This window comes from Harpia harpyja, chromosome 7, assembly GCF_026419915.1.
Source record: "Harpia harpyja isolate bHarHar1 chromosome 7, bHarHar1 primary haplotype, whole genome shotgun sequence".
NCBI lineage: Eukaryota > Metazoa > Chordata > Aves > Accipitriformes > Accipitridae > Harpia > Harpia harpyja.
Window position 1 is genome coordinate 25,499,482 of NC_068946.1, and position 26,435 is coordinate 25,525,916.

General features: G+C 46.8%; 1 protein-coding gene across 4 annotated transcripts in view; it reads left to right on the top strand.

The window, feature by feature from the left end:
• Positions 1-26,435, top strand: part of PLCL1 (phospholipase C like 1 (inactive)) — a 256,807-nt gene that overhangs the window by 192,924 nt on the left and 37,448 nt on the right. Inside the window, exon 6 of one of the 4 annotated variants that reach the window (XM_052792548.1) lies at positions 18,914-20,681. The exons of the other annotated variants lie outside the window; for them this stretch is intronic. Within the exon in view, the coding sequence (XP_052648508.1) occupies positions 18,914-19,096 (183 nt within the window). The 3' untranslated portion in view covers positions 19,097-20,681. Of the gene's footprint in view, positions 1-18,913; positions 20,682-26,435 lie in introns of those variants that run through there. 4 annotated transcript variants of the gene reach the window in all.

The following is a 26,435-nucleotide window of genomic DNA, read 5'->3' on the forward strand; positions in this document are numbered from 1 at the left end:
GGTTGCTAGATGCCTCCTCGAGCTCTCCCCCATACTGCTCAGAGCACTGCCTTTTGCCTTTCTTGCCAAGCCCAAAGGCAGGAACTAGAGCTCTTTAAAAGACACTTGGTCTCAGTGGATTTTGTCAGTTGTATCTGGTGATGGAAACTTCTCAAGTTACTTCAACAGTGTGTATCAGGGTAAAAGGAGTGTAATCCCGGTCTCTCAGTGGTACTAGTTAATCAACTGGAATATACTATTCTTCTTGGCCATCAGCCATGCTGCCGAGCATTGCTCCACAGAGGATGTAGTGAGCAGTCTCAAACAAGTACAGCACAGCCTCTCTGGGTACCTGGCTGCTCCCTACAAGCTTTTGAAGCCCTAAGGGTGTTTCTGACAAAGTCTCCGTTTTCTTGGCCAAGGAAAATTTCAAGACCTGAGTTAGATTGAGAGCAAATTAAATATTCACGTATGTTTAAAATATACATGAAGGCCACCCAGGCAATCTTAAATCTGCAAGTACCACATGCTGGCAACAACAGGGACTAATGGGGGAAGGGACAGCAGGGACTGCCAGGGTTCACAGCTGTTGCTCCTTCATGATACTGTGAGTTTCTGAGGAGATGTGTTAGGGCATGGAGTCCCAGGATGGCTTGACAAAGAGGAGAGACTTCATCCCTTATTAGTTGGTTATTCCTGGGGTTTTGTCCAATATGTTCACAACAGGACTGTTTCATTGACTGGCAAGAAGTGATTGTCCAGACATTTGGATCACACAGAGTGGGTGCTTCACTTTCCGGGCACAGGGATCCACATGCACCTGCACTCACCTGCCTGCAGTGCTGGTGCTTGGGATGAGCAGCACTCACCTCCCCACCTCACATGGCCCCCACAGGACCAAGCCCAGTTAATGCTTTCTGTTCATTCATGGAGCATGCACCATTTTTTGACTTTTCTCCAGCCTTTAATAGATACTTGGGTGCATAGAATATAGGACTGGAAGGGCCTGTGAGAGGCTGTGTAGTTCCTCGTGCTGCCCCAATGCAGGATCAAACAATATTTAGCATGAGAAGGTGCTTGGTATGAGGCTGTGGTGTTCACCATGGTGACACGCAGTGTCTGGGGGACCCAGGGACCTGGTGTCACTTGGCGCATAGGGCAACACCTGATAGCCAGAGTAATCTGGGCAGAAATGTGGGTCTCTGCCATTTCTCTTGCTTCCCTCTTCCTCCTCCAGCGCCAGAGCTCTCCTCCCAGAGGTCTTTCACAATAGTGGGTTTAGGGACAAGACCCCCTTGCGTTCAGTGTGGGACCCAAGTGTAGGAGAACACACCAAAAATGGAGCATCACCAAAGCTCATCCAGGAAACAAGTGCTGTGAGCTGCCTCCTTTGGTGTAAACCATTTGGGGGGGGGGGGGGGGGAGGGGGACTGCAATACAAAGTTATGCATTTCAGATGTAAATATTATTCCTTCAATTCCAGTGGGGTGGGTGTGTACGTGTGCAAACACACATGCATGTATTACATAGGAGGTGAGACAAGCCATCAAATATATATGTGGAACAACAGTAACTTTGGGACAAAAAGAACAGATTAGAGAAGTGGAAGAAGGTATGAAAAGCCTTGAGTGGTATCTTGTCTTTGCCCGTTTTCATAGAATGAAAACCATTCATAGAATGGTTTGGGTTGGAAGGGACCTTAAAGATCATCTAGTTCCAACCCCCCTGCCATGGGCAGGGACACCTTCCACTAGAGCAGGTTGCTCAAAGCCCCATCCAACCTGGCCTTGAACACTTCCAGGGAGGGGGCATCCACAACCTCTCTGGGCAACCTGTTCCAGTGCCTCACCATCCTCACAGTGAAGAATTTCTTCCTAATATCTAATCTAAATCTACCCTCTTTCAGTTTAAAGCCATTGCCCCTCATCCTATCACTACACTCCCTGATAAAGAGTCCCTCCTCATCTTTCCTGTAGGCCCCCTTTAAGTACTGGAAGGCCGCTATAAGGTCTCCCCAGAGCCTTCTCTTCTCCAGGCTGAACACCACCAACTCTCTCAGCCTGTCCTCATAGGGGAGGTACTCTAGCCCCCTGATCTTCTTTGTGGCCCTCCTCGGGACTCGCTCCAACAGGTCCATGCCCTTCTTATGTTGGGGGCCCCAGAGCTGAACACGGTACTCCAGGTGGGGTCTCACGAGAGCAGAGTAGAGGGGGAGAATCACTTCCCTTGACCTGCTGGTCACACTTCTTTTGATGCAGCCCAGGATATGGTTGGTTTTCTGGGCTGCGAGCACACATTGCTGGTGTGTTTTTCATCGACTAATACCCCCAAGTCCTTCTCCACAGGGCTGTTCTCAATCCACTCATCGTCTAGCCTGTATTTGTGCTTGGGATTGCCCCGACCCATGTGCAGGACCTTGCACTTGGCTTTGTTGAACTTCATGATGTTTGCGTGGTCCCACCTCTCAAGCCTGTCAAGGCCTCTCTGGATGGCATCCCTTCCCTCCAGTGTGTTGACCGCACCACACAGCTTGGTGTTGTCAGCAAACTTGCTGAGGGTGCACTCAATCCTACCATCCATGTAGCTAACAAAGATTGTCCTTGTATTTGACTAAAACAAGCCAGAGATAGATGGCAAGCAATCTTGTGATGTGCCTTTTATTTTGAGTGATGTGACAAATTGTCAAAAGTCATGGATCTGATGCCGAGCCGCTGGCCGTGCACACGAGACAAGGTGCATCACGTTGCGGCAATGGTGGTGGCAGACAGGGCCAGGAGCACGTGAGGTTGCTGTGCCTGGTGCCCCTTGTGCCAAGGCCACCTCAGTGGTGCGGGCTTCAAGCCCGGCAGAGGGTTGGTACGCAGAGGTGCTGTGCGTAGAAAACCAATTTTAGTGTTGCTTCACAAATGGAGGCTTGTCAAGATGGTTAAATAGCGCTAGTCTGCCAAAATAGATGCCTATCTCTCTCCTTGTGTAGGCTGGCTGCTCAGTGAAGCCCTCTTCTTGGTTGGCTGTCCTGCCTCAGTTACCCCCCTGTGCCTCACTGTTGTCTCCATCTTTCCTGCCTCTTCTCCCCAGCCTCAACTCCCCCTTCCCTCTGCATCACCCCAGTGCTGTGCATCATCTAAATCATACTGAAGCAGTGGGAGAACCACCACGCTCTTTGTGTTACCCATGCGTCTGCTTCTCCCTCACCCTTAATCTGGACTAAACTTCTCCTGACTCTAAAGCTGTCTCTACCTGTTCGCATGAGTTTATTGCTCTGTATTTGTGCCGACTTCACCCTGGGCTAGCTGTGTGGGATGTGGCACTCCTGTGCTCCCGCTGGTGGGGCAGACCTCATCACAGCCTGAGCCCCAGCTGCGCTGCTGTCATCTGTCTTCTCTACCAACCTGGCAGGGATTTTAGCACCTTGGTGTGAAGGCCAGCTTCTCTTGGGGGTGTAGGTCATCTGGTACAAAGACTATGCAACTGGAAAAGTAATTCATAACGTTCAAGTAATAATGTGCAAAAACAAAGAGAGTTTGCTCTCTGAATGCTGCTTTGAGCAGTAACAAGATTATCACCTATGAGGAGGTTATTAGAAAAATCAGCAGGCAGGATTACAAGTTCCTTGAAGGCGCTCATCTTTTGAGGAAAAGGAGCTACTGCTGCACTTATGTGTGCCTGAGCAGAACTGAGCTGGAAGATGGATAGTACTGGGGCGGGACAGGGGGACAGAAAGATGACTGAATGGAATAATCTTTGTACATGGTTCCCCACTAAAGGAGGATCGCTTGAGTGTAAAAACTGGGTCACTGTCATTTCCTGTGCCTTGGAGGAGGAGACAGTGAAGGCAGCAACTGCAAGTGGTGTAGGAACTCCAGCAACTTCTGCCACCACCCCCCCCCCCCGCAATGGTGACATTTTCATCAGAGACATGGATATCAAAGACCGCCGTACACGGCGGTGGAGTTAATTAACACAACCTGGAAGACATAGAAGTTGGGAATCTTGTTTGTGCCAATCTGATAACATGACCTCATTCAGAGGAATTAAAAGGGCTGTAATGTAAGTATAAGTTTCAGCAGAAATTCACACATTTCTTGCTTTTATCTGTCAATGGCTGTACTAACAAAGAAAGAAAGAAAATTAGCAGCTGCCTCTGTAAGGTGTTAAAGATTACGTTGCAAGCCAAGCCAAGCTGGCAGCCCTACCACACGCAGCTGAAGCAAGGCAGTGTGCTGGAGGGGTGTGAGCCTTTCTAGGCAGTGCTCCTGCCCCAACCCCTGGCACTAGTGAGGGGCTCGGAGAGACCTTTTCCGTCCTGGGTTGGCAGTGTCCCATGGTGCCTTGCCTGGATGATTATTCATGGCACTGAAGACGTCGGTGGTCTTTTCCTTTGCTCCCTTACATTCACTACTGATGTTGTTTCAGGGTGGTCAGTTAAGCAGCGCGGTCTTTCTCATGTGCCGAGACACACAAAATGGATGTTTTTTCTTGGACTCGGGGACTGACTATTGCTTAGAAAACTCTAGTTGTCTCTTTATGCAACTTGGAGGATCCCTGATGTCCCTTAAATAATAAATGAGAAGAGAGATTCAGTTGCATGGTTATTTATTATTGAAAAGACACATTACCTTTTGAAATAATTTCATTTGTATTTTAAACTCCGTTATTTAGAAAATTCACTTTATAAACTAGAATGTGCTTTTGCTGTGCTCATCTTATCCCTCACCGGCTAGCCCATGTTGCCTCTTCTGGCCCACGTAGAGATGACACTGATGGTGCCTGCCAGGGTGTTTTGTCTTCCTTGTGTTTTAAACTGTCGAATGCCATTGTGAATCAGCGTCTTGTGTCCTGGTAAAGATCTGGCGGAGCTGTGTGCTTCAGGGCTAACAAAATACAGGTAGACAAAACTCCCTTTGTTTTCCTCCAAACGTGGAGCTCGTGTGTGTCAGCATAGCGCCCTTCCTGAGTCAGGGTAACCCTCAGGATTTGGGAGAATTTTTACCCAGAGCAGACATATTCCTACACTGTTACATTCCCTGGTTCATTTAGACATGGGTACATTGTACAAGGGAGCATGTGTCTGAGTGAAGGGCTCCATTTCTAGGTGGTCCATGCGGGACAGAGTAAGAGGGAGTTGCTGCCTGAAGCCTTCACCCACAGTCATTTTTTCTGAATTTGTGTAGGGCTGTTGAGTATCAGGGAGAGGCTGGGGTACTGATTTGTACATGGCGGGAACATTAAGAGAGAATCACTTGTACATTGTTTTTTCTCCAGCATTCGCTTATTGTTAAATCTGAATTGTGCCGTTCTCTGGGAGCTGTAAACTGGTGCTAGCCTGAAACGGTTACATTTGAATGTAAGCTTTGGTGTGTGCCAAGAGGTTTAACGTCTTCTAAAAATTACCTTTGGGGTATATTTTGAGCTCATTACAGCTACTGTCAGCGGATCACATACAGTTTCCCAGCTCTTATAAATGATGGGAAGTTGACTGCCCCTTTTGTTATGTGACTTACATGCCAGCATCTACAAAACCCAGCTCCCTGGGGGGGAACGGGTGTCTAATTTAAGCTAATTCCCTGGGGGAGCTTAGGAGTCGATGAAAGCTGCCAGTTGCTCCATTGAAACTTCCTCCTTTGCCGTTGCTGAGATGGTGGTTGGGTTTTCCCTGGCACTGTCAGTGGCCTCAGTCTAATCCAGTAACGTACTTTATAACCGAGTGATACCTGGCCTTTGTGCTTTGCTGAAGCTAGGGGTTAGCCTGTCTCTGTATGAATGCTGAGTCTTCCCCCTCTCCCTCCTTAGCATAGATAGGAATCCTCTCTCCATGTGTCAGGATATGCATAATACCATTGCTAGCCAGGACCTTTGACTTCTGCACTTGCATGAGTACAGGAGTCAGGGGAGCTGAAATGTGAATCCAGCAGGCAGCGATTTGCTGGCATGACCTTCCCTGTTTCACTGTGCCAGTCCAGCTTCCATTACTGCCTCCCGACGTTGAAAATAGAAAATGTTCATCCACATGGCTAACATATTCTGAGGGCTGTGGTTAAAGTAAAATGCTTTTTAACTCATTGGTGGTATTGATTCACTTTTGTAGTCTGGAGCCACCAGCAGTAGAGGGCTGCGGAGTAAAGACTTCTGTGTTAACATATATGATTATTGGCAATATGAATCTGTAGGGAGGGCTTGGACAGTTAGTCAAAAGTTAAAAACTGCATTAAGTGAAAGTTGTAGGTGTTCAGTGAGACCAGGCATTTGCTTTGCAGTTACTCTTCCCCAGCAACCCTGATAGATCCTATAAGCCCTAAATGTGGCAGGCATTCCCAAAAACTTGCACAGGAGCTAGGGAAATCAGAGAAATCAGAGGCCCAAGTGCTTGTGGGTGGAAGTAAGCTTTACTGTATGAACAACAGATTGGGAAACTGCGATCTTGTATGTTGTATCCTTGACAGCTACAGTCGTCTTTTACCCGAGTCAGATGAAATCAAGTGCAAGGTGACAAACCTGCAGGAGCTAAAGGACCGTTTCTTATGGGTCATTTCCCCAGGTACAGGTGGGATCCATTTGGGGAGAAAAGCTGAGACAAAACCAGAGATTCCGTTGCTGTGGTAGCTGCTGTTTATTTTTAGATCACAAAAAGATGGCATTGCTTATCTCAGACAGGCTATGTGTGTGAGAGAGCGGACTAAAAAGACACAACAGTCAGACTTGGAGGAGTAAGTTAAAAAGGCCATATAGTAGCTTTTTTCTCCAACATCCTCTGTGTTATGGATCAGTCGTAGGTCCCATATTGGCAAGCGGAGCCTTGCTGATATGCTGTGATTACTCTGAATTGACAGAGCAGGGAGTGACGATAATTGCAATTTAAGTGCTCTGTGTGTTCTCACTTGGTGTCGCCTGGGCTCCTGCTCCATCACACCAGTGACCTGGCAATGCTGGTGTACCTAGCAGTGGGGAGGAAGTGAGCCACATGAAGGCACTGAAAAGCACCCCAAAATTTTTTTTACCTTTTCAAACAGTGACAAATGTGGTGGGAGTTGCACAGCTCAGCCTGAGGGGCCTAATTTAGCAGTCTGGGATGAATGGGCTGAGACTGGAGGCTGCCAGCAGCATCAGGAAAAGGGCAGTTTCCTTCAGAGGGTGGCTCGGTGGTCATAACTGTGGAGGTATTACTACAGCCCTGTGTATCAGGCTTAAAAACTGAGTTCAATTTTGCTGAAAAGCCTCTTATTTTCTGTGGCATGGCATCATAATGGGTTAGAAATTATGCTTGTTCAGTTTCCCTCGTTGACGTTTTGGGGCAATTAATGTGTAAATGCATACTACAGTCCCTATCCTGCACCACTTATTTTTGTGCCTGGCTCACTCAGTTTGCTTTGTGACTCTGTTCCCATCCTTCACAGAGGGTTCTCACATCCAGCCATGCCTGTTTCTGACCCCTCCTGATTTTCTTCTCCCCTCCCAGCCACTTTGTTTTGGTAGCTCTCTTTCTGCTGGGTCAGTGTGCTGCTTACAAAAATAACCATACCAGCTCCTGTTTGAACTTGGTTTCACATCTGCGCTGGGAAGGTGAGGCTGGGATTCTCCCAAGGGAAACAAGTCCTGTTAGCACGTGGGGCCCATGGCCACTGTGCCCACAGGAGCACCTTTGACCTCTGGCTGGGGGAACATGAACAGAGAAGGTGGCTCAGCTCTGCTTTTACCAAGCTCACTGGCCAGTCTCAGCAGCAAATCTGCCTTTGACTGCAGGGGACCAGAATGACAGGGCTGGTCCATGGACAGGGATGTCCCAGCTGACAGGGACAAGGTGGATCAGAGCATCTGCTTAGGAATCTTCTAAAAACCTGTTCCCTCCTAGCAGTTAGATAACATTTTGTGTTATTTTTTTCTTTCTTCACTTAACCTTCCATGTGATTTGGAGTTTTGAATCATAGAGTCATAGAATCATTTAGGTTGGAAAAGACCTTCAAGGTCATCGAGTCCAACCATCATCCATGCCCACTAAACCATGTTATGGAGTACCCCGTCTACACGCTTTTTGAATACCTCCAGGGATGGTGACTCAACCACTTCCCTGGGCAGCCTATTCCAATGTTTGACAACCCTCTCAGTAAAGAAATTTTTCCTAATACCTAACCTAAATCTCCCTTGCCGCAACTTGAGGCCATTTCCTCTCGTCCTATCTCCAGCCACCTGACAGAAGAGACCAGCACCCACCTCACTACAACCCCCTTTCAGGTAGTTGTAGAGAGCGATAAGGTCTCCCCTCAGCCTCCTCTTTTCTAGACTAAACAGCCCCAGATCCCTCAGCCGCTCCTCATAAAACTTGTGCTCCAGGCCCCTCACCAACTTGGTTGCCCTTCTCTGGACACACTCCAGCACCTCAATGTCTTTCCTGTGGTGAGGGGCCCAAAACTGAACACAGTACTCGAGGTGCAGCCTCACCAGTGCCGAGTACAGGGGAACAACCACCTCCCTGTTCCTGCTGGCCACACTCTTTCTGATACAGGCCAGGATGCCGTTGGCCTTCTTGGCCACCTGGGCACACTGCTGGCTCATATTCAGCCGGCTGTCAACCAGCACCCCCAGGTCTTTCTCTGCCGGGCAGCTTTCCAGCCACTCTTCCTTCTCCAAGCCTGTAGCGCTGCATGGGGTTGCTGTGACCCAAGTGCAGGACCCGGCACTTGGCCTTGTTGAACTTCATACAGTTGGCCTCAGCCCATCGATTCAAAGGTCTCAGCATAAAGCTTTCTGCTTCAGCATAAAGTTTTTTGTGGTCTGTGCTGTTTGTGAAGAGGTTAGAAACTGACTGCCCACAGCACCTTGCATGAAGGGAGGAGAGCAGCCAAACCAGAGGGGTGTCATGTCCGTTCCGGTGGAGCAGGAACAGGGAGCTCAGGTGGCTTCTGCAGATTCCTGTGTCCCAGTCAGCTGGTGATGTTTGCCAGCCACTACTGGAGCAGGAGGATTTGCAAACTGTATAGTTGCTAAGAAATTAGTGTTTGTGCCAGACTCAGAGTCAAGCAAAGCGTAAGGAGCTGTGCGCAGGAACAAGCAAAGCATGAGTATGCTCTGTTACCTGTCCAGAAATGCTGTGCCCTGGCTGGCGTAATTTCATTTCATCTTAATTAGATTATTTCAGTTAGCATTAAGCACAGCTGCAGGTATTTTTTTTTAGCTGTTGTCCTAAGCAGTAGTCTAAAGAGAGCAGTAAGTGTTTGTGCTACACCTCCTCTAACACTCCTCCCCCCCCCAAAAAACCCCCCAAACCAGCACAGGTGCCTGTTGTCTTCAGTCAAAACAGAATCAGCTCAGAGATGGTCAGTACACCCTTTCCATTGAAAATTGGAATTGAAGGGTCATTTTGCTGTCAACACTTGGTGATGAAGGACATGATTTTGACATTAACTCTGTGGCTTGCAGCCTGGGCGGCTGTGAGTCACCGCAGAGGGCACCAGGGAGCAGGGAGGTGCCAGCTATTCCCAGCCAAGTGTTACGCTCTGGGGTTGCGTTGCACAGGTGTTTTGTTAGCTGCAAAACATATCTTCTGCTGCAGCTGGTCCTTTTACTCAGAAAAATGAAATGCAAGAAAATTCTGCACTTTCTACCTCATTTTTCTTCCCCTTGTTTTGTTTTTCTGGGACTCTCTGGACTTTACTGGAGTTACCAGCTGGTGCTGGTACATGTGGGGAATTGGGTTTTGTGACCAAAGGAGGACTAAGAAATAAATGCCTGGACATACAGCTTTGATTTCCATCTCATGGCTGTGTATCAAAAATAAATAGTGCCCCAAATTCTTCAATGATGTGGGGTTTTCTTAGTATTGATTGTGCACTCCTGGGCTCCCATCCAACCCTTTGATTTCAAACATACCACGAGAAAAAAGGCAGACTCCTAGCGTGGAGGGGTTGACAGTGAGAGTCCGTACATTTGTGGCTGTGCTTGCAAACTGTCTGCTAGATGTAGTGCCCGAGAGACACACAAACAGCTGAACTGCTCAGCACATGGCTAACATCAAATTAATGGCATTATTTCTGAAAGCAAATTCCTGCTGCAACGCAGTTATAGACAGTGGATGTTCACATTCATTGCTTTTGACAGCCTGATATAAGGTAATTTAATTTAAATGCCCAGATGAGAGACAAGCAAGAGGCATTTTTTTAAAAAATGAAAATAAAAGCCCACTCTTTTTGCATGTAAAATGCCTGCTTGAAGGAATAGATTAGTAGCCATACAGTGCAATTGATTTGCAAGAGCCCATGGATTTCAGTGGAGAGCTCTGTTTAAAGATCAATAGGGAACGCTATAGCATGAGTGCTTTTGCCACTCGGGTATTCAAGCAAATGCTTGACGTTAATTCCTTCTCAGGCTTTGGTCTAGGGCCAGTAGGGTTTGGGAGGACACTTGACTGTTTCAGAGAACAAGCTGGCCATCTATGTCCTTCGCCTTTATTTCATTAGGCAAATCCTGTAAGAAAATTACAACTACAGACCCTCTTTCCTAAGTTGCCATGGCTGTACAAGGCAGTGATATACTCACACTGGCAAGGCCAGCAGCCAGAACCAGAAGGTTTTCTAAGTATTTGCTTCTTTGCTAGTTGCATGATGTTTTTGAGGTTCTCCTTGTATGACAGGAGTGTTTTGTTCATTTCCACCTCCCAGACTGCCCTCAAGGTCTGGGTTCGGCTGTGTCACACGATTTGGGAATATACAAGAGGTGGGCTAGCGGTTTTGTAGTAAACCGGGGAGCCTCGCCCAGTGTGGTGCTGAGGGGCCTGTCTCTCGATATCCAGCACAGCCACTTAGATTTTCACTGCACCTTTCCAGCAGCTGGGAAAGAAGGTGAAAAATGCCACAGGTGTTTTTCAAGGGAGTGCCACACCGGCAGAGGCAGCCAGCGTTCCCTTTTCCCAACCGCTCACGTTACTGCCTTGTGCTCTGGGATTGACTGCTTGGCTGGGCAATGAACTGTCACTAGCCTCCTAGAAAAATAACCAGGCTAATGCAAAACACCTCTGTAGATCCCTGTTTAATCATCCTCTCCAATGCAGACTTTTGGGGTGAGACCTAAATGGCAAATGAAATCAGTTTAAAAGTTTTGGGGTTTGTGGGGGACACCCTAATAATGAACGACTGGCAGATTGGTCTAGTTTGGGAGTTTAAATATAAGTAGTTAAAATCAGGTGGAACTGTTTTTCTGGTAACCTGGATATTGTTCTTAACACACCACACTTAAAATTTTAGCAAAACCATTACCCCTCGTCCTACCACTACACTCCCTGATAAAAGAGTCCCTCCCCATCTTTCCTGTAGGCCCCCTTTAAGTACTGGCAGGCTGCTGTAAGGTCTCGCCAGAGCCTTCCTTTCTCCAGGTTAAACAAGCTCAAGTGTCTCAGCCTGTCCTCACAGGGGAGGTGCTCCAGCCCCCTCATCAGCTTTGTAGCCCACCTCTGGACCCGCTCGAGCAGGTCTACGTCTTTCAGAGTACCCATCTGCAGGTAAACCATTGGGTGTGTTAACGGAGTTGTCCAGCCTGTGGTCGCGATGAGAAATCACACTAGAGCCATGAGTGAGGTTAAGATTTGATTTGTATTACAAGTTAGGGCCATTCTGAATCTTACTTTACTTCACTTCATTATTTATTTGTTCTATTTATTATCATTTATTTATTCATTTTTATTAACTACTTCTGTGTCCCTTTGCTATGGTATCTGAACACCTACTATGGTTGCAGAGATCTGTGCCTTGCAGAGGACTGGACTAATATACCGGAACCTGCTGGATGCTCCAGGCAAGCCAGGGCTGAATGGGCTCTGTGGAGGAGCCGTAATCCAGATTCCTGCCCGCTTTCCCTTGAACTGCGGAGAGCCCCTTCTGCTTTTGCACAGGGGGCCCGTGGCCAGGTTGCTTTGGAGTTGCCATGTGAATTTTACCAACCACCTGGGGTAATGCTGGGGTTGTTCTCTTGCTCTTAAAACTGACTACACTGGAAAAGAGACTGTGCTTTGTAAATGGTATTTGCAGAGGTGGTTACACCTTAGCTCTTCACTCAGCAGTTGTCCTTAAGGTAGGTCCTTGCTGGCAGGAGGCTGCTGGCTGGGATGTATCACCGTAGGGCTGTGCATCTTGGCAAGTTGGTGAGTGCCCTCAAGGCTGCCAGTGTTGCTTGCAGGTGTGGTTTCATTTCTGAGACTCGTGCAAAAACCAGGTGCGAACAGGATTTTTTTCCCTGCGTAAGTAGTAAAACAGTTGGGAAATACAGTGCAGCCAAGGTCGGTTCTGCGCTCCTGGTGTCTTTCCTGGGGAAATTTTTTTAGGACAAGAGGAAATGGCCTCAAGTTGAGGCAAGGGAGATTTAGGTTAGATATTAGGAAAAATTTTTTTACTGAGAGGGTTGTCAAACATTGGAATGGGCTGCCCAGGGAAGTGGTTGAGTCACCATCCCTGGAGATATTAAAAAAGCGAGTGGACAGGGTACTTCAGAACATGGTTTAGGGGGCATGGTTAATGGTTGGACTCGATGATCTTGAAGGTCTTTTCCAACCGAAATGATTCTATGATTCTATTCTATGATTCTATGAAATGAGCTTGAGTTTCTTTTTGCTCTGAACCTGCTCAGCCCCCTGTGTAATGAGAGACAGGCAGGAAAGCCTGGAGCCAGCATCCATACAGCTTGTTCATGAAATAAACAGAGAAATGATGAAGTGAGGCGTAATCTAGGTTAGATGCAGAAATACTGGGTGATTGTTCCTGTTAACAATTCCTCCTCCTCCTCCTCTCTGTCTTCTTCCTCATCCTTGCTGTCCTAGGTGTCCCAGCTGATGGCTACGATGCGTTGTGCAGATCAGCCCTAGAGATTCTGACCTCATTGCTTGGCACAACCTTTGATTCAATTTTAACACTCATCTAAAAACTCATGTTCACCTTGTTTTTATCACATAACCTTGTGTCAAAGCTGCACATGACAATCTATTCCACAATAGTTTCTGTTTCCTGCTCTTGCTTATAGAGATTTAACACTTCATATGATGGTGACCGCCTTTCCCTGGGTGGATGTTTTCTTTTTCATACATCTCAGATCTGTTCTCTGTGTGATATAATTGATTCTCAGCTCTGTTTCCTTCTTGCAAATTTTTGCTAGACCCTGCTTTGGGAAATGGGAGAGAAGGTCTCTGGCTGTCAGTAATATGCTGATACACCAAAATGAGAAGCTCAGTTTGACATCTGAAATTGCTAGCAAATACTGAGAAACTCAGTGACTCAGGCCCCAGTGAGGACTTGGTGGGATTGCCAGATTCACTCAGTGGCAAAACTGTTGCTGGTTTCAGCCAGGTAGAAACAAGTTCTTGCATTTGGTTCAGCACTGGGTGTGTGGCGAGCTACCCCCAAAACTCAGACCTTAAATGATACACCAGTAGCACAAGGAGTGCCATTTACGTGCCACCTTTTATATTCGTGGCCTTTTTATTTTCCTGACAGGAAGTGAATTTCTGCTATGCAAGGGTTTAAAATAAATTAGCAAGTAACATTTGGCCCGTGTTTTTCCTATGGGGTGACTCATTTTTGCAATCCTTTATTTTTCAGTGTGTGAGAAGCGATTATACGCTTTGTGTAAAATCTTTGTGTACAGTAATTTTTCATGCTAACATGTACACTATGATCTCTATCACAGAGAATAAAGCAAAGCTTTTGACAAACTGTATGCAGTAATAAGGAAAAGGGTAGGGTTTTAAAGTCTGCATTGATACAGAAATACACTGTGGGTTTTGGAGTACTCTGTTCTGAAATGTGGATGGATCATAATCAAATTCATATCAATTGTTCCCACATTTAACTTTGAAGGAGGCATGAAAAAATATCTGCTTTTGTAATAAGTTTAACATAGCAGTCTAATCATTTCATTGATGATTTCCTCCTCAGGATTACATTTTCAAAGCCATGTGTGATCATTTAATTGTGTGCTTCCTTATTAATATTAAACACAATTTAAGTCACGCTATGACACATTGAAAATGCACCCCTTGTGGTAAATGCCGCCTCCACACAGAGTATCCCAATATCACAGCAGCTCTCCAGCATTTCTGCTTTCCGAGTCCCTTGGCACAGACTATCGGTGCCATTACCTTACGCGTGTTACCTCTGAAATGTGGAGTGATGCAGTGCTTGTGGTTGTTTTATTTGGCCGTGTCTGGCTTTTTCAGCCAACCACCGGCGGCCTCTGGAGTTTTTACTTTGTGATTAAATAATAATGTAAGAGCTTGTTTCTTTGAGAAAAAGTTAAAAAATAACAGTAATATCATGAGTGTGATGTGGCATGGGTGGTAAGACCTCTGTTATTTATTGTTTGTTTACTCAGCCCTTGAGGAGCGCAGAGGAAAGCTCCCATAATGTGCTGTCAGAGAACGTGTCTGCCAGGAGATAAGCAACCGTCTGCTTTAGCAAGCAGCAGATTACAAAACGGTCTTTGCAGCCACTGTTTCAGCCTCCCTGAAAACATGGCCAGTTTTGAATGCCGGGAAGGCCCTATTGCTTAACACGTGATTTTCCACTTTGCCAGTAGTAAAGCAAGATACTCGTGTGGGGTAACCTGGCAGTGCAGTTCACTTCTGCATGGGCCGAGTGGTGGCCTTCAGGGTCCTCCTGCAACCCCCTGATGCTGGTGCAGGCAGCTGCCAACACGGGGGCTTTGGGTCCTGCCTGTGCGATAGCCGGCGTGCCCAGTCCTGGTGGGTGCCCAGAACTAGCCGTGCCTCATGACCTACATGTTGCAGGGTGTTTCCTAGAAAGCATAGGAATTGAAATAGTAGTTATTAACGTACATATGTATGCCCATATATATATATTTATGTAGAAATATACATGCAATGTGTAAAAAAAAAAAAAAAAAAATACTGTGGAGTCGAACACAAAATGGTGCCACTTACCTAACTCACCTTCTTCTCTTGTTTCCGCAACCTCAGAGTCTGGGTTGTTGTTGGATCTAATGAGCTGTCGTCTTGACTCATAAAAACTTAGGAGTTTTGTTTGGCAAAAAAATTAAATTATAAAAAACAACATACAGAATTCATCCCATCTGTGGCCATTGCCAGTGTCTGTCTAGAACTACTTATGCTTCTTAAAGCCTTTCATGGGTTGTCACTGAAACTGAGCAATATTTAAAGCCATGTCGGATTTTCCCTGTTTTCTAAGTAGTATTAACCTGTCAAGGTAAAGGCTTATAATCTTACAGCTGCTTGACAAGCTGCATTATTTGTACTGTAATGTTAATTCATGCTGAGGCTCCACGGTTAGTTGTAGTTAGGTGTATGAAACCTGACATTTAATATTCCCTAACTCTAAATAAAAACAGCCCCCTTGATCAGTTTTTCAAGTAGAATACTCGATTAATCTCTTCTGGCTTAATTTAGTGTCCTGCCAAATGCTGAGTTTAACCTTTCTCACAAGTATTTATTTTCAGGAAAGTTGGTGATATCAATAGCAGAAGGGAGATAGATGGATAGATGCCGAAGTGGACCATTGTGATCTTTCTTTGTCTGGAAGAGCGATGCTTTGTTTGTAAGGGCAAAGAGGATTGTTCTGCGCACGGAGATGATCACAATGACTGATTTATGAGGGTTGTTTCAATGCAATCGTACTTTTAAAGTTTACTCCAGCTTCTATCCAGTATTTAGTTCGTTACGGTGTTGACACAATTTTGCTGACATTTTTCTTAAGTGGATTATGCTCACAGCCAGTTTTTCAAAGCAGACAGATGGCTTTTCAAACAGAGCATGCCCACAGATTATTTTTTTTACCGCGCCTCTAGAATTATGACAGCTCTGTCAGAGGGGTCTGGTTTGTCATTAATTTTCTTGTGACAGATGATTCAAAATCATTTTTGCTCCTTCAGCTTGCTCAAATGAACCAGCTGTTTAAAAATAAAAAATACAAGGAGACTAAGACATAAATCAATTGCTCTGTACATGAATGGAATTTTACTATTTTGATAAGTCCATTTCTGTTTTTAGATCACTGTAAAATAAGAATGTCTTCAAAATATTGGAAGTATGCTCAGGAGGAGTGTTTTTCTTCTTGGAACCTGAAGACATGTTGTGCATTGCCTCAGACGAAATCTGTAATCTGAAATGCCTGGTTAGTTAAATGTGAAATCAGAATATGCATAAGGGAGAGCGGGTGGCTCAGCACTGTCACACGGGGTGTGAAGTCCCTTGGCTTCCGGGGAATTCAGATACAAGTCTCGGCAGGGCGGACTCAGGCTGTCGTCCTCCGAGCGGGGGTGTGTCAAATCCCAAGTAGCTTCCCTTAAATGAGTGTCTCAGAGAGTCGCTAGGCAAAGACGCAGTTTGTGGGCCACCCTGAGAAAGATTTCCATGCTTTGCCCTTACCCTGAGAAGGAAGAGGAGATAGAAAGAAGGCGACATGGACTGAGCTGAAGCTCTTTTTGTGTCAGCTTATGGAGCTGTATCCGTCTTGTGCTGCTGCATGACGGGAAATCCTCCTCTGTGCACGGTGTGGGTGAGTGCTCCCACTGCCCGGGGAGAAGCTGGCCATGCCACAGCAGAGGACAGACTTCTAGCAGTCTTGCCACAGACAACCCAACTAAGGGGACACCAGGTGTTTCAGGGTACTGGAGCTTCATCATCATCATTTTACCTCTCTGTTGCACTGGCTCTCCCGGGTTTGGGGCTTAGTTGTTCTTGGTGCTGTAGGGCTGTCTACTTTGAGTTGCTTCTTGTGCTAGGGGGATTTTTGTGTTCTTGTGCAAGAATACATAGTGCCAGGTTTTGACTTAGAGAGGTTAAGGCTGCAAAGCATCATCACACCAATTTTGTCTGCTTGTTGGTGCAGCCTTTGGTGTCTTCAGCCCCATGTGTATGATAAGAAACAGCAGCAGCCCCACTGCAGCAGGGTCTATTTCATCCTAAAACCAAACTGTTTAAAACTGCATTTGTGTATTGAAGAATCTACCACCCTTTTTGATAACATTATCACGTTATTAATGATACTGCTGTTGGATCTCTTTGCTTATGCTGCAGTGTCTTGTCCCTGTCACTACAGCACCGGCATGATTCCTGTGCCATTTGCAGACAGGGAGGGAGACGGGGGCATACGATGTGCTCGAGGCAGCTACGGGGCTCCTGGATTCCTGCCTACTGTCTTTAACCATAAGCTCAACCTCTGTCCTAAAAGCAAGATCACCGCTATGTGAAATATGTTCTGTGTGATTGTTTTGTTTTTCAAACCATGTCTGTTTGCTGGATCCCAAGCTACTTGTCCGTTTATTCCCGTAACTGTCATGCTGCCGAGATACAAATCTCTTCAAATGTGCTTCATACCAAATAGCACAGAGCCACTCATGCAGTCCCAGTATTTTTTGTTATTCTAGCACTGAGTTGGATTCCCAGCATCTGGGTAGCTATTTGCATTGTTCAGCAGGGACAAATTCATGTCACCAGGAGATGAAGCAATCACGTTCTCAGGCGCGGGCTGCCATCCCTGGATGACATGCTTTCCCACGTGGTGTTTACCAGTGTAGTGGGACGTGCAAGCCACCATTGTTTCTTCGTTGTGAACATTGTTTACATGGGCTCAGGCGGTGCAAGTCCGGTGCCAGGCGCTGGTGAAAAGGGAACTGTGCTCATCAATGTGGGATAAATCCTTCCGCTTAGCTCTGGGGAAAGGGAGAGCAGAGAGATGCTCCCACTGCTGGAAGGTGTTGTGCCGTGACTCGTCCAACACAACTGGTTTGTTCTGAAAACCGAAGGAGGGTCGGTGATCAGTTGCCCCTCCAGTGTGCCCCAGGTCCTGCTGTTCCTGCTGTAACATCTATTGTCTCCTCAGAGACCCCGCAAAGCATCTGTGGTTTGCAGGAGGTCAGGTTAGGTTGCAGGGATGCGAATGTGACATTTCAGTAAGCGGAGGTATTCCTTCTGAATATGTGTATAACCAGCTGCAGTGGGTGGTGTATTTTAAGCTGTACTTTGGGTGACATTTGGAGAAGAGCAGCTCAAGTTCTTAGTGATACTGAATGTTAATAACCAGATGCATCTCCAGGCTTTTATTTATTTGTATCCTCTAGCACCAGAATCTTGTCACTTTGCAGCACTTGAGATATCAATATTGCATAAATATTCATTTTGGCATTTCTGAACACCAACTTCTTAATACAAATTTCATGTAACACGTTTTTCCTGATAGTTACAAATTGGACTGACATCCTGTTAGTCGCCTCACCTTTACGCACTCTGAGAAGATACAGAAGCAGGCATTTGCTCATGAAGTCTTTCATTCCTATTCGCCTGCTCGAAGGTCCCGAACAAAATGGTTCAGGTGGATTCACTGTAGCGCTATACAGGTTGTTATGTTTCATACAGGCGCGCAGCTTGGCCTACCTCCGCTAAAGGAGGGCCTGAGGCTGGGTAGCAAATCCAGGTGCAAGGAGGGGTGGGTAACCAGGGTCTCGCAGCTCATAAGGGACCCCTGGCTGGGGACACACAGCCATTGCCACGTGGGATCTGATGCCAGGGCGCAAGGACGGAGCAGTGGCACAGGGAGGGGGTTACCGTGTGCCATTGCTGCCTCGTCCCTGGCAGGCGCTCACTGTTGACTGTGAAAGAGCAAATGCCTTCCCCTGCGGGCTCCTGAAGGCCAGGCCCAAATTACCTCCCGGGGGTGACTTGGAAGTGGAGGGAGTCTGGTGCCTGTCCCACTGTGCTAGCTGCTGCCTTCCTCACTGAGCTGGGTGCCAGGCTGCAGAAGGGGCTTCAGTCCCTTCCCCAGAGGCTGGCGTTCACGGGCGGCAGAGGGGATTTGAGACAGGACCTTGGACCTGTTCCATGGCACCGAACGGTATGGCAGACACACGAGAGCAGTATTGCCGCTTTCGGTCCTGAGCGATGTGTGCGATCCCTGACTGTCTCCTGCGTGTCTGTCTGCATCCTCAGGGCCAAGGAGATCTCCTGAAGAACGCCAAGAACGAAGCCCTGGAGAACATGAAGCAGATCCAGCTGGCGTGCCTGTCGTGCGGACTGAGCAAAACTGGAAGTGGGCATGCGGATGCCAAGTCAAAACGGTGCCTGGAGGCAATACAGGAGAAGGATGCCGGAGATGAGAACGGGAGGCTGTGAGGGGAGGCAGAGCTGTCACATTTGTCACAGATTTCAATAACTCTAAACTATTTTTTTAAAGCATTTAAAAATTCACACAGGAATGCCCTCTACAGGGTGTTCATAGTATTAAAATCTTCACAGTGTCAGTATTTTATGCAGTTAATTTATCTAAGTTAAACTCTGGTAGTGAGATTTCTAATGAAGCCAAGCTGTCTGTATGCAAGTGCGTGTGTGTGTGTGTGCGCACATGCAAATCCTGTAGACGCCCTTTCATGCATTACATTAGCCATTTGCTAATTTATTCCTTTGTCATCTTTGAATAGGCCTGTTCATTCTGAAGATCAAAACAAATAGAAAGTACTTGTATCAGTTTTGTGCTTTATTTTACTCTCCAGCTTTTATCATTTAACTTACAGGTTACATTACTGTTACGCTGTTTAAACAAACAAAGAAAATACAACAACAAATGTCACCGACAGCTGTTTTTGTGAGGGCAAAACCAGTGGTTTGCTGCAGATCCTGAACGTGATTTTTAATGAACAATTCAAGCCAAGTAAACAAGATATTAAATGGTCAGAGTTGCTGGATAGATTATGATTAGATTTGAGGTGTATATTTCATTGAATTTTAGCAAACAGCTCTTCAGGATACACCCAGTTAGCACGTACTAACATAAGAACTAGCTGATTTATTTCATTCCAGTAAATCATTGCTACCTTGTAGATCTGCGGGACAGTTACAGTCGTTGCTGGTAGGCATTAACTTGTGTAGTAATGAACATAGCTAGTCAGCCCTGTAGTTAGGAGGAGAGCTGTGAATATCCTTTGGTGATCATGAACTCTGAAGGTGAGCTTCAGGCCATTCTGAAACACCCAGTGGTGCCAGTATTGGAAGGAAGGTTTTACAGATTTCACATACTGTGAGCTTTACTGCAAGAGGTGTGAGAGGTCAGATCTTGCTTACCGCCTTCTGCTTAGATGTTGAAGCCAGTTGGATGAAGCAAGCAGGATCTGGCCTTACGTTGTTGTGGTTAAGAATCATGCTGTGCTAGAAATTTGAAGCAAGGCTGCAGAACTGCTACAGATGTAGTGTAGAGAAATAGCTTGGGGAAAAAAAACAGGGTACCAGCATTTTTGTGCAGCAGTTGCAAATATCCTGACATGTGTCATGTGTTTAGGGTAGTTCTGAGAATTGGATGCCTCTTTGTGCTGCTGTAGAAAGGAAACGGAGAATGTCACGAAGAAATGCATCCTCGTCCCTCCCAGTGTCCAGCTCATGTACGCTCACAACGTTCATTTCAATCGTTTAAGTACTGTGCTTGAGTGTAGTATTTGTGTTACCTTTAACAGGACTAAGTGTTTTATGGTTATAAAAAAGACTATATTTATTTAAAGCATTGCTTTTATTTTGAAAAGCTACTTTTTAAATTAATTTGATTAACAAATATGCTAATTTTCTGAACTTAACAAAAAGTAATTGCTGAAAGTTTGACCATTGGAGAATCTTATATAGCTATTGTGTTAAGTTATTTTTGACTTCTCAATAACACTATTATGTTCATGTTGCACATTACTGAGAGAGTAAAGCTATGAAACAACTTTGACCCATGTTTTTAAAGTGATTTAATACAGAAAGTAACCTGTGAAACTTGGATAAATGTGGGTTAGAGTGGGTAAGTTGCTTGAGAGAAGGTCCTGCTCTAACAGGACCTGTATTATTGCAAAGGTTGTAACTCAGATGCCTTAAATACCATTTCAGTAGAACTTGCCATATGTGTTCAGATCCAGCCCTAAATCCTCTGTTTATCTCTCCATTAGATTATGAGTGGGTATTCAGCCTTCACTGAGGTCTGGAGAGGGGTGTCTTTTGTGTTTCAGGCAAGGCAGAAAGCCCAGATCAATGGTGTAAGTGTGCATGTTCATGTTTTGCCCTCCTGGGTTACCTTCCTGATTTCATCATGGGTTACGTTTATATGAAAAACAGCACTTGGCCTTCAGTATTTACAGTTAGGGAGGATGGAAACTGTTAACCTAGCACCACCATTTGTGAAGGATCAGCCTTTGGAAAGCACCTCTCTCAGAAGGGAGAGGTTGTGTCAGGAAGGGTGAGTGGCTTGCCTCTTGGTGCTTCATTTAAACCTAGAAATAGCTTGGTTTTCTCAATTTAAAAGGCTATCCTAATGTCTGTACAGGAACTGCTGGCAAAATACCTCTAGTCCTCCTTCATTCTCTGATGTTATAAACAAATTAACATAAAATTACATAGAGAAGGACTTGCTTTCTGTGTGCACATGGAAAGGGGTACCACATAGCTCTTGCTCTGTATGTATTTGCAGAACCAGAAGATAGCGGCTGGACAGAAATCCCATAGCATGCACACACACACCTTTCATGCCTTGTTTAGCATTCATGTCGTCTCCTGTGCCAAGGTCATGCTGCGTGGCTTGCTTTGCCAAAATACAGGGAGTAGAAAACCTCGGGCACCCTGGATTGCCCCAGGCAGCTGGGACCGTGCCTGGTGCTGGCGCCCGCAGCTGGAGCAGCTCCAGCCTTCCTCCTGCACGAAGAGAGGGCTGGCAGCAAAAGCTCATCGCACCTTCCTCTCTGCCCCTTTGAAGTCACTGGGAGTAGAAGTGGATGATAAAGTGGCAGTCAGCCTAATAAAAATTCAGCCTTGAAGGAGAACACATGGAGAAATCATATCCAGCATCAACAGCAACAACACACAGGGGACTGACTGCCTAGCCTTTTCAGCAAGTGTTTCATGACATGCCTGGCTTCTTCCAGTGGCACAACAACCTTCTCTGGGCCCTGTGCTGGTACGATTTGCCTGATGTCCCACCTGAATGGGTGGATATTATCTATATCACTTCTGGGGAAGTGGTGTCAGGAAAGGGTTACAGGTATTTGCAGTTGTTCACAGTGTGTTTTAGAAACTCGAAATCAGAGAAGCTCTCAGGGAGTGGCGTGGGGTGGTGTCTGCCAGAGGGAGTGCAAGAGTGAATCTACCTCAGTTCTCGTTCCAGCTCTGCCACCGAGTCCTACATCTTTACAGTATTTATTTTCCCTGTGTCATTCTCTCATCCGTAAGATAAGACTGATGATGTTTTCCTTCCCAGGCACAGATTAGGTTACACATTTCTGAAACCCCTTTGAGTGTGCTGGTGCTCTCAGGAGAACATCCAGGCACTGTGTTTGGGCTGTCCCGTAACACCAGTGTCTGCCAAGTCCTTCCACTGCTGGTAAGTGCATGTGAGCCAGCACATGCGAGGAGGGCTGAGCCGTGACCTGCTCCGGTTCCTCCAGTGCTCAGGGATATGTTGTCCATGTGCTTGTGTGCCTGGCCCCTACCAAACTGCACCTTTGGTCATGCTTGGCAGAGGGGCAGCCACCTCAAAGGTGTTAAGTTCCTGCAGACTTCCCAAGCAAAGCCAGGACGGGCGGCTCAAAGAGGCCCCAGTAAAACCTCCCCTGGGGCATGAGGCTGCAGCGTGACCTCTACCAGTGTGTTAGGCACCGGGGCCCATGAGAGAAAGGTGGATGCAGAGGTTTCACTTGGGTTTTGCTTCTTAAGTACATGAAGGAATCCAGCCATGAGGCACGGGAAGAGGCTGAATTAGTCCAGCTGTTCACAGACCTGATTAGTCTTAAATCAGCAGGAATAGTTTTTACCAAATTTCATGTGCTAGCATGACCAGCAGGACTGACCCCTTCCCCCTCCCTCTCCTGAGCTCAGCACGAGTTAAAGCGCCATGCTGTTCTGCTGCTTTCTGTATCATTTTTCTTGCATTTTACTCCTTGTTTTTAAAGGGATAATGCAGCTTCCCAGTGCAAACACAGAGTTTTGCATGGTCCTCCTTCCAAGATTCATCTCCCAAAGTAGATGGTTATCAAATAATTCTGTGCCAGGAGAGAGCTTTCCTGTAGAATAATCCATTTCTTCCATCTCTCTGTTCAGACTAAAACATAAGGTCGTAGCCTCCTTGGCCTCCATCCCACTCCTGTAGCGATAGACAGCAGCCTCACGCAGGGGACTAACTCAGGAAGCTTCAGAAAACAAAAAGGTGAGGGGGGTCACAGGAGCAATCTCTTCTTGCTTCCGTTGCTTGCTGTGGGACTGAGCGTGGTGGCCCTGGCTCATATTGCAGCAACAGTAGATGATGTACGTGTTCAATAAATCTGAGATTTACTTCTTGTAAAGTGCAGTGCTTAGCAGGGGAAGGGTCATTGTGAAGGACGAAAACATCTGGGCACAGTGAATGTGCACTTGGGAACGGAGCAAACGCCAGGCACCCAAACACCTTCCCTTGTCAGCCCCTCTCACCTCCCTGGGCAGGCATGAAAATCTAAAGGTTTCCATAATATTGTACCTGTAAAATTGTCTCCAAATTGCCACACCAAGCACGAGGCGGTAAGTTTCCCCAGGCAGCTGGTGAGTACTGCTGGGATACATTTCCCAGGTCCGAAGCGTGAGTGCTGTTTGAGACTCTTCTGGCTCGGTCCCTTCAGGTTGCCTTTGCACAGACTCAGGCTGAGCAGTCTTGCATTTGCTTTCCACACCAGGTCCCTGAAAAAAATGTTTCCTTTTAAAAATAGTGTTGAGGAACATGTGAGTTCAGTAACCGAGATGTGAGTGACCAGGCCAGAAATGTGATGTGCATGCTGCCCCACCAGCTGTTCTTCTGCAACAGAGAGTACTGTGTGGACATGCCCCTGATCAAACAGGTCACGTTTTAAATGAGGATTTTCTACTCTCTTTGATTAATTGAAACAGTTTATGAATAAATTGCTTTTGCAGAAAATATTCATGGAGTAATTTCAGGAAAATGTGCAGAAATCAAAATCTCGGCAGACAATGCACGAGCAGGAGGCAGTGTTACATTTGACAGCTGTTTGCTCTGCACAGTCCACACCACCCTACTCTGGAAACTGGAAGAAGAATGAATGATTGCAAAGGCAAGTTTGAGTTATCGGTGGTGTTAGAAGTATTTTCCCTGTTAAACTGCACAGCAGGGACTCATTCATTTATTAAGACATGAATTTAGTAAGGTTGGGAAGCAAATGTGATACTTGAGGCCAAAAAGTAAGCGAGCATGGAGAGCAGCATGTTGCGTGTGGGGAGGGATGCCGGGTTGTAGGGGTCTGTGTGGGTGAGTGCTGGCTGAGAGCCCCCAGGAGGAGCCATCACCCTCCCTGCAGTGGCAGCGAAGGGCCGCTTGGGCAGGGAGCAGGTTGGCAACTGGTGGGGTTGGTTTCCACCAGGAGAAGTTCGCGCAGTCCTTGGCGAGGGCAGGGGGCACGGTGGCCATGGCGGTTGGTCCCATCCCTGACCCATGCATTAGTGTGGCTGCAGGGTGGCAGTGGGAGAAACCCTCAGGGGATGGGAGCCCTAGCGGCATTCCCACCACCGGAGCCCTCCTGGAGCTGGGCAGGTTCGTGGCAGCTGGGGCTGCGGCACTGGTGGCGCTGGATGTGAGCAGCTTGTTGCTGTGGCCCGGTGGATAGGAGTGCTGTTCGGCACAGTTTCTGGCTGCAGGTGTCAATTGGTTTTAAGTGACATCTCATTAAACAACTTCATTTGTCGCTGGCATGCAAAATCACAAAATTGCTGTGCTTCAGTGATGTAATGTACCACCGAGAGCATCATAGATATTTCTGCTTGCTGTAATGTATCAGGTGTTATTTTTTCTAAGACAAAACTGATGATCTTTTTTGACCCAAAGTTCTCAAAGTCAACCTGACTAAATGCCTATAGTTCATCCTCAGTCTCTGAAGTGTATTTAATCAAGAGTTTAGAATATGGGAAGAGATTGAATATGCCAGGTGAAGCATTAATTTCAGATAGCAGCTGAAAATGCAGCTAAATAAGGTACTAGGTATACAGGATAGAGATGAGATTAGAAATAGACAAAGACCGGTATTAATCTGGCTCATCTGGAAGCACGTATGGGGAGAATGGAGGAATACAGATTAATTATTTGTATGCTTCCTCAGATAGGGTCTGGTGGACCAGCTACACATAATACAATTAGAAACGAGATACAAATTATGATTCAGACAGCAGGAGCTGCTATGATTATTTATGATGCTGATGGATGGAGAAGGGTACTGGCAGCAAAGCGCAGCAGGAGTTTTGCAGCTTTGTGGTTGCAGCATTAGCATGCCACGCGCAGGGGAGAGGGCGAGCGGCGCTGCTGCTCCCTCCTGCGCAAAGCAAATTAGGCCAAAGTATCGGTCGCTGCTGGGTTCATAGCTGGGTTCTCCCAAAGTGAAAAATGAAGGAGTGTGCTGGAGAGGCAGAAACAAAGTATTGAAGAACATACTGATACTGGCAAGTCCATTGCTTGCTGGTGTTGGTGTACTGTCTTTCCTGCCTTTGCCTTTAGGATTCACGGGCCCCAACTCAGCTGCGCTCTGCTGGTTTGCAGCAGCCTTCCCGCACAAGGTGTTTGCAAAGCCAGGGCAGCACAGCTACAGCTGAGCCGCACCACGAGCTCCCCCTCGGCACCGGAGGACATCTGGTTTGCTCCTTTCCTTTGTGCTTCTCGGTGGTCTCTAGTTTTTATGGAGTCCAAGCAGTGAGAAGGAATTTATTTGTGCGATGCTTTTGTGCAGGATTGGTGGGCACCCAGCCCAGGGCCGCAGGGAGCCTTCTCTGGGATGTGTGGGGCTGCCCTGGGCTGGCGGCAGCTTGCTGTGGGGCTGCTCACTCAGAGACCACCTGGTGTGGCCGGTTTTAGGAGGCTCAGACCAACCGCAGCGTGGGTGGGCTCAGCTCCCACCAAAGCCAAACTGTAATTTCACCTGCTAATGCTGTGACTATGTTTCACCAGTATCTTGTCTGTAAGTAGCTGTGTGCCCACGCAAACTGGTCCGTTGATTCCTGCTGAGGCCCGTCCCAGCCTCCCGGTGCTCACTGCCTCACCAAGGCAAGTGGTACCTTGTCCCAGCTCCTGAGTGGGAGGGTGGCAACACTGTTTCAGGACTGTCATTAGACTGTGGTTTGGAAACAGAGTTATTCTGAGGTTTTTGATGCATTGGCCAAGAAAACAGTTCAGAGGTGTACAGCAACGGGCAACTGATGACATGGCAGGGTACCCCCTTGTTAGATCAACCAAAACATTTTGGAAGTGATTGAGTGCAGAGTGGAAGAATTGTCATCAGAGTAAACCCAAAACACCAACTCCATGAGACTGGCTCAGGTTTGCAAACTGCATTTGAGGTTGGCTAGGACTCGCTGCGAGGCACGTGTCCCTTACGGCAAGCAGACACTGATCCTGTGTTTCTGGAAAGCCTGCTGTGGTATTTAGGGTCTGAGTGGAGGCAGCATGTGTGCGAGAGACCGCTTGCAATCCAGC